The sequence below is a fragment of the Papio anubis genome, chromosome 4 (assembly GCF_008728515.1).
Source record: "Papio anubis isolate 15944 chromosome 4, Panubis1.0, whole genome shotgun sequence".
NCBI classification, from domain to species: Eukaryota; Metazoa; Chordata; class Mammalia; order Primates; family Cercopithecidae; genus Papio; species Papio anubis.
The window spans coordinates 136010450-136017873 of NC_044979.1; the positions used below are offsets into that span (position 1 = coordinate 136010450).

Sequence of the window (7424 nt, forward strand, 5' to 3'; positions counted from 1 at the left end):
CCTTGGCCCCAGACTGTTCTGGGGCCTCCTCTTTTCCTCCAGTCCCCACCTCAGCAATGGGCTGACATCACCTATTCCTGCACTTATGCTTCCTTGAAAGTTGTGTGTATGTCCTAGAATTCCAGTCGTGTTACCCCTCTGACCAGGCGCTTATAGGTCCTTCCGGGTACATGTTCTGCCTCGTTGGCCAGATGGGACCTCTCAGATGTACCTCCTAGGGCAGGACAGGCTTGCTGCTCAGACTTGGAGGAAGGGTCTGGAAGTTCACCCCACATCTACCCTGGGCTATAAGGGAGGCCCTCACTGAGCTGGGAACCTGAGTGGAGAACGGCCACGTTCACACCACCACCCTCTGGCTTGGGAGTGGGTGAGAGGTGACTGCAAACACTCGAGAAACCATCCCTTCCCCTCTCAGCAGAATCACTCACCTGAAGGCTGAGTTGTGGGGATGGGAAGCACCACAGCATGAGCTGGCACAGCAGCATGAGCCACCCCTGCAACAGGACCCTGTGTCCTTACTCACAGGTTAGAGGAGTGCTGAGATACTGGATAGGTTTCCCCTTTCCCCAGGGAGACAGATGGCTCTTCAACAGACTGGGTGGGTGAGTGCGGTTGGTTCTGCGAATGAATGGATGGGTGGGTGGGTGGGTGGATGGATGGATGGATGGATGGATGAATGGATGGATGGATGGATGGATGCATGAATGGGTTGATGAATGGGTAGATGAATGGGTGAGTGGATGAGTAGGTAGACGGGCGGGTGAATGGATGTGTGGGTGGGTGGATAAATGGATGGGTAAATGGATCAGTGGGTGTGTAGATGGATGGATGGGTGGGTATGTGGATGTATGGGTGGATGGATGGATGGATGGGTGGATGGATGGGTGGATGGATGAATGGGTGGACGGGTGGATGGATGCACGAATGGGTGGATGAATGCATAGATGAATGGGTGATTAAATGGGTAGGTAGATGGGTGGGTGAATGGATGGGTGGTTGGGTGGATGGATGGGTGGATGGATAAATGGATCAGTGGGTGGGTGGTTGGAGGGATGGATGGATGAATGTGTGGGTTGGTGGGTGGATGATGGATGGATGGATGGATGGATGGATGGATGGATGGATGAGTGGATGAGTGGATGGATGCATGGGTGGAGGGATGGATGGATGGATGTGTGGGTAGATGGGCAGGTGAATGGATGAGTGGATGAATGGATTGGTGGGTGGGTGGATGGATGGTTCTGTGGATGCCTTTGTGGCAGGTGGATAGGTGGATGGATGAGTGGCCAAGTGCATGAATGAATGGGTTCCTTGAAGCCTGGCTCACAACTGTTTCTCAAAGGAAGTTTCTAAATCTCTGAAATGTGAGGCCCTGGCACCCCCCAGAGGCCAAAGTCTCTAACTGCCCATCTCCCCTAAAACCCTGGGCACCAATACTTCTGAGAATCAGGGGCACGCACCTAGAGAAAGTTAAGGATTCTGAGAAACAAAAAATCTAGAGACCCAGTGCTGGTTCTGCCCTTGACAGACTGTGACCTTGGGAAAGTTCAACCTTCTGAGGCTCAATTTTCTCAGCTGTAAATGGTGCTAATCAAACCTGATGCCTGTGTTGCTAGGAGATTTAAACCCGATTATGAGTAAATTGTCTGAGATGGTTGATATCTGGCCCATAGAAGATGCTGACAGAATGTAATTTCCTTCCCAGAGGCAGTCCTGGGCTCACATGCACGCACACACATGCACGTCATTCACACAACGTCTCTCCAGCCCATTAGGGAAGAAGGAGTGAGACCGTAGGCCAGGCCAGACCAGGAGAGGCAGATGGGGATACATTTATGCTCTGGGAGTTTCTTGCTCTGACAAAACTAGTCCAGACTCCGAGTCCGAGGACCCAGATAGTGAGGGCAGCAAGGAAGACCCTGAGACCTCCTGGGGTTCAACCTCCTGGGCCTGGGCCAGCTGGGCCGTGTGTTCAAAGGCAGCCTGCAGCAGGTGGGAGGCCAGGCAGGTGGTCCAGGTGATGAGATAGGCCAGGTGCCAGGAGGTGAGGGCAGTCATAGTCTCCACCCACCAATACAGACGTCTCAGCTGTGCCAGGAGCTTCCTCACCACGCAGTTCATTTGTAAGGCCTGGAACAGGGAGACAGATGGGCGGGTGGCCCTTAGGAGCTCATAGGGTTACACTGCTTGGCTGTGGCTCCCCCGCACAAGCCCAACCAGCCCTGGTCACACACAACACCCCAGGTTTGCCCTCCACACCCCAGTCTCACCCCGAAACCACCCACCTTACTGAGCTGCCTGTCCGGTCGGAAGCAGTGGGCCTTCTGACACACCCTCCAGGTCACTATCACCAGGAGCAAGGCCACCAACATCAGGCCGTGCAGACATGACAAAAATAGGTCTGTCCAGATGGCCACAGACAGGCCCAGCTGCTCCCAGGCACTGAGCAAGGCCAGGCCCAGGGCCCTGGTGCCGCTCCACATGCCAGCCCACATCAGCCTGGGTCCCTGTAGCACGAGCCACACGGGGACCTGGATCAGAGCCAGCCCAGCCCGGAAAGCCCGGCCCAGCGGGCAGGCTGCAGCTCCCAGGGGTAGGTGGGCCTGCCAGTTACAGGACCCCCGGGCCTCCTGGGTCAGCCCTGATACCCAGTGGTTGAAGAGGTTGATCTTGAGGAGCAGGAAATTATAGAGGTGATCTCGGTTCTGAATCAGCTGCCGGAGAAGAGAGAGAGACAATCATCACCCATCATCACCCTCCTGGGGCAGGAACCCCACTTTTTTTTTTTTTGAGACGGAATTTCACTCTTGTTGCCCAGGCTGGAATGCAATGGTACTATCTCAGCTCACTGCAACCTCCATTTCCCGGGTTTGGGTGATTCTCCTGCTTCAGCCTCCTGAGTAGCTGGGATTACAGGTGCCCACCACCACACCTGGCTAGTTTTTCTATTTTTAGTAGAGATGGAGTTTCACCATCTTGGTCAGGCTGGTCTTGAACTCCTGACCTTAGGCGATCTACCCACCTCGGTCTCCCAAAGTGCTGGAATTACAGGCATGAGCCACTACACCTGGCCAGGATCCCCACTTTTATTGTAGAGGTGAAGCTGCTGGACCACCTTGAGTCACATCCCCACCCAAAGGCCTCAGCTCCCTATATGTGCAAGGATGAACTCTGTCCACTTTGAAGGACTCCCTTCTGAGAAGGGAACATTAGAAGGTGTTTCATATTATATTTGGGTTCCTTTCCATTGGATTTGGATTTTTTTTTTTTTTTTAAGAAACAGGATCTCACTCTGTTGTCCAGGCTGGGGTGCAGTGACGTCCTCATAGCTCACTGCAGTCTTGACCTCCCACACTTAAGCAATCCTCCCATGTCAGCCTCCCAAAAAGTTGAGACCATAGGCCGGGCGCGGTGGCTCAAGCCTGTAATCCCAGCACTTTGGGAGGCCGAGGCGGGCGGATCACGAGGTCAGGAGATCGAGACCATCCTGGCTAACATGGTGAAACCCCGTCTCTACTAAAAATACAAAAAACTAGCCGGGCGTGGTGGCGGGCACCTGTAGTCCCAGCTACTCGGAGGCTGAGGCAGGAGAATGGCCTGAACCTGGGAGGCGGAGCTTGCAGTGAGCCGAGATCGCGCCACTGCACTCCAGCCTGGGTGACACAGCGCGAGACTCCGTCTCAAAAAAAAAAAAAAAAAGTTGAGACCACAAGTGCATGCCACCATACCTGGCTAATTTTTTTTTTTTTTAAGAAATTGAGTCGTTCTATTATGCCTGGCTGGTCTTGAACTCCTAGCTCAAGCAATCCTCCCCTCATTAGCCTTCCAAGTAGCTGGAGCTATAGGTGCATGTCACTACGTTCAAGCTAATTTCTGTTTTTTTTTTTTTTTTTTGTAGAGATTGGAGTCTTGCTATGTTTTGGGGCAGTCTTAGCTCTGTCGCCAGGCTGGAGTGCAGGGGCTGGATCTCAGCTCACTGCAAGCTCCATGCCTCCTGGGCTCCGCCATTCTCCTGCCTCAGCCTCCCGAGTAGCTGGGACTACAGGCGCCCGCCACCTCGCCCGGCTAGTTTTTTGCATTTTTTAGTAGAGACGGGGTTTCACCATATTAGCCAGGATGGTCTCGATCTTCTGACCTCGTGATCCGCCCATCTCGGCCTCCCAAAGTGCTGGGATTACAGGCGTGAGCCACCGCGCCCGGCCTAGTCTTGCTATGTTATCCAGGCTGGTCTCGAACTCCTGACCTCAAGCAATCGTTCTGTCTCAGCCTCCCTAAGTGCTGGGATTGCAGGCGTGAGCCACTACACCTGGCCTCCATTGGATTTAAATGATTATTTACAATACTCCAGACTGAAGGAGGTTGCGTGGCTATTATTACCATGTGAGGATCCCCTGCCCCAATCTTGTGGGCTTTGAACCCAGGTTACTTGTCTTCTTCTAAGTAGCTGGGCTTTGCCTCTGCACCAGTTGTCCTCTGGCATCAGGAGGGCTGCTGGGGGCAAAGGACAATGCCATTGGGGGCAGGGAGGCGTGAGAGACGTGGGGCAGGGGCCACAGAATTCATGACAGACCTAATGAGAAGGGTGAAGGAGAGGGACCCAGAAAGACTTCAGATTTTCGGCCGGACACAGTGCCTCACGCCTGTAATCCCAGCACTCTGGGAGGCCGAGGCAGGTGGATCACCTGAGGTCAAGAGTTCGAGACCAGCCTGGACAACCTGGTGAAACCCCATCTCTACTAAAAATGGAAAAAATTAACCAGGCGTGGTGGCGGACGCCTGTAGTCCCAGCTATTCAAGAGGCTGAGGCAGGAGAATGGCATGAACCCAGGGGAGGCGGAGCTTGCAGTGAGCCGAGATCCCACCGCTGCACTCCAGCCTGGGCGACAGAGTGAGACTCTGTCTCAAAAAAAAAAAAAAAAAAAACAAAAAAAAAAAAAAATTTTCTGATCTGGGTGGCGAGTTGGACAATGGGGTCTCCCATTCACTGAGATGAAGCGTGCAGGACTGGGGTGAGGTGGGGGAAAGCTGTTCTTGAGTCCTGGAGTTGAAAGATCCTTCATCAGAGCCGGAAAGCCCCCAGCCCTTGAGTGACACCAATCCACCCATCTGGACCCCCATCCCCGTGTCCACAGGCACACCATCTGAGATTGGCTGCAAGCCCCCCACTCATGGGCTGGATTTGCAGAGGTTGGGGCATGGAGGGTGGAGCTATGCTGAGACCAAAGGGTCCAGCAGGGAGAAGAATGAGGGTAGAGGTAGGAAATAGGACCTCCCAGGTTATGGTGCTGAGACCAGGGAGGAGGGAAATCTATGCTATCCCACGTGATCCCACAAGATCATTTCTATAGGAGAGGAAACGGGGGTTCAGAGTGGTGAAGTGATTTGCCCAAAGTCACACAGCTAGAGAGTGAAACAGCCGAGATGCAAATCTTTTTTTTTTTTTTTTTTTTCCTGAGACAGAGTTTCACTCTTGTTGCCCAGGCTGGAGTGCAGTGGTGTGATCTCGACTTATGGCAACCTCCGCCTCCTCCATTGAAGCGATTCTCCTGCCTCAGCCTCCCAAGTAGTTGGGATTACAGGCATGCACCACCATGCCTGGCTAATTGTGTATTTTTAGTAGAGATGAGGTTTCTTCATGTTAGTCAGGCTGGTCTCGAACTCCTGACCTCAGGTGATCTGCCCGCCTCGGCCTCCCAAAGTGCTGGGATTACAGGCGTGAGCCACCGCACCCGGACCCGAGATGCAAATCTAATGGTGTCTGTCTTTCTCAACTGCACCCTGTTATATGATCGTGGCTCACTACAGCCTTGGCCTCCCAGGTTCAATCTATCCTCCCACCTCGGCCTCCTAAGTGTGACTGAGCTGTGACCCCAACCGCAAGCATTTGTATGTTTAAAAAAGATGAATGGCCGGGCACGGTGGCTCACGTCTGTAATCCTAGCACTTTGGGAGGCCGAGATGGGTGGATCACGAGGTCAGGAGTGTGAGACCAGCCTGGCCATTGTGGTCAAACCCCGTCTCTACTAGAGATACAAAAAATTATCTGGGCGTGGTGGTGCATGCCTGTAATCCCAGCTACTTGGGAGGCTAAGGCAGGAGAATCGCTTGAACTGGAGGCGGAGATTGCAGTGAGCCAAAATCATGCCATTACACTGCAGCCTGAGTGACAGGGCAACAGTCCATCTCAAAAAAAACAAAAAAAACAAAAGATGAATGGGCCGGGCACAGTGGCTCATGCCTATAATCCTAGCACTTTGGGAAGCCAAGGTGGGCAGATCACAAGGTCAGGAGATCGAGACCATCCTAGCTAACAGGGTCTCTACTAAAAATAAAAATAAATAAAAAATAAATTATCCAGGCGTGCTGGCAGCCGCCTGTAATCCCAGCTACTTGGGAGGCTGAGGCAGGAGAACTTCTTGAACCCGGGAGGCGGAGCTTGCAGCGAGCCGAGATCGCACCACTGCACTCCAGCCTGGGCGACAGAGCGAGACTCTGTCTCAAAAAAAAAAAAAAAAATAAATATATATATATATATATATGGGAAAAACAATGATCCACCCATAGGAGGGACCCTCAATAGAGAAAACTCTGCCAGGTGCGGTGGTTCACACCTGTCATCCCAGCCCCTCGGGAAGCTGAGGTAGGAGGATCATGTGAGGCCAAGAGTTGAAGACCAGCCTGGGCAACATAGTGAGACACCATCTATACAAAATACAAAAATTAGTCGGGCGTAGTGGTGCACACCTATAATCCCAGCTACTTGGAGGCTGAAGGGGGAGGATTGCTGGAGACTGGGAGTTGGAGGCTATAATGAGCTGAGCCGGCACCACTGCACTCCAGGCTGGGTGATAGAGCGAGACCCTGTCTCTAAATAAAGAAAAGAAAAGAAAATTTCAGCACTGTAGTTTGGAGTGGGGCTTCTGGGAGCTGTCACATTATTCTGGAAGGCAGGCAGCTACCTAGTTCCACTGGATGGGACAGGCAGGGCTTGGGTCCGGCAGCTCTGAGGTGACTTTGTAAAGAGCCTGGTGTGTCGTCCCCACCCTACTTACCCCCAGCCCCCACTCACCAGCACTGTGAGCCTTATAACCTGCAACAGAATCCCCAAAAGGCTGGATCTGACTGGAGGAACGGCCTCCATGTCTGGCCTCCCACTCCTCCTCCGGCTGGGAAAAGCAGGGTGACCTCACAGATGCCACAGGGTGGGGGCCAAGTTACCATGGGGACTCGATTGCCACAAGAGATTCCCCACCTTTACCTGGCTCCTGCCACTCCACTGCTTCCTCTGAAACCTCAGTCCACGTCTGGCCCCAACAAGGCCAAGGAGGTCTTAGAGCAAAGCTTTCTTCGGGTCAGATTTTCCCAGATCTTGGAACAGGAATCAAGTGCTGCCTAGGAACGGGGTTCATGCCTGTAATCCCAAT

At 53.0% G+C, this 7424-nt stretch overlaps 1 protein-coding gene across 1 annotated transcript; it reads right to left on the reverse strand.

The window, feature by feature from the left end:
• Positions 1-1803: 1803 nt before the first annotated feature.
• Positions 1804-7185, reverse strand: TMEM270 (transmembrane protein 270). Its single transcript, XM_003895884.5, has 3 exons — positions 7070-7185; positions 2286-2714; positions 1804-2130 (listed from the first exon to the last, which is right to left on the reverse strand). Exons 1-3 carry the CDS (start codon positions 7139-7141, stop codon positions 1834-1836), a joined length of 798 nt encoding a protein of 265 aa, XP_003895933.1. The 5' UTR covers positions 7142-7185; the 3' UTR covers positions 1804-1833.
• Between the last annotated feature and the right edge of the window lie 239 nt (positions 7186-7424).

Excerpts from the sequence above, each read along its gene's own strand:
- TMEM270 (XM_003895884.5), bottom strand. The coding sequence starts at position 7,141 with ATGGAGGCCGTTCCTCCAGTCAGATCCAGCCTTTTGGGGATTCTGTTG. Across the intron at positions 2,715-7,069 it reads TTATAAGGCTCACAGTGCTG|CTGATTCAGAACCGAGATCA; the intron begins GTGAGTGGGGGC and ends CTTCTCCGGCAG. Across the intron at positions 2,131-2,285 it reads CGGACAGGCAGCTCAGTAAG|GCCTTACAAATGAACTGCGT; the intron begins GTGGGTGGTTTC and ends TCCCTGTTCCAG.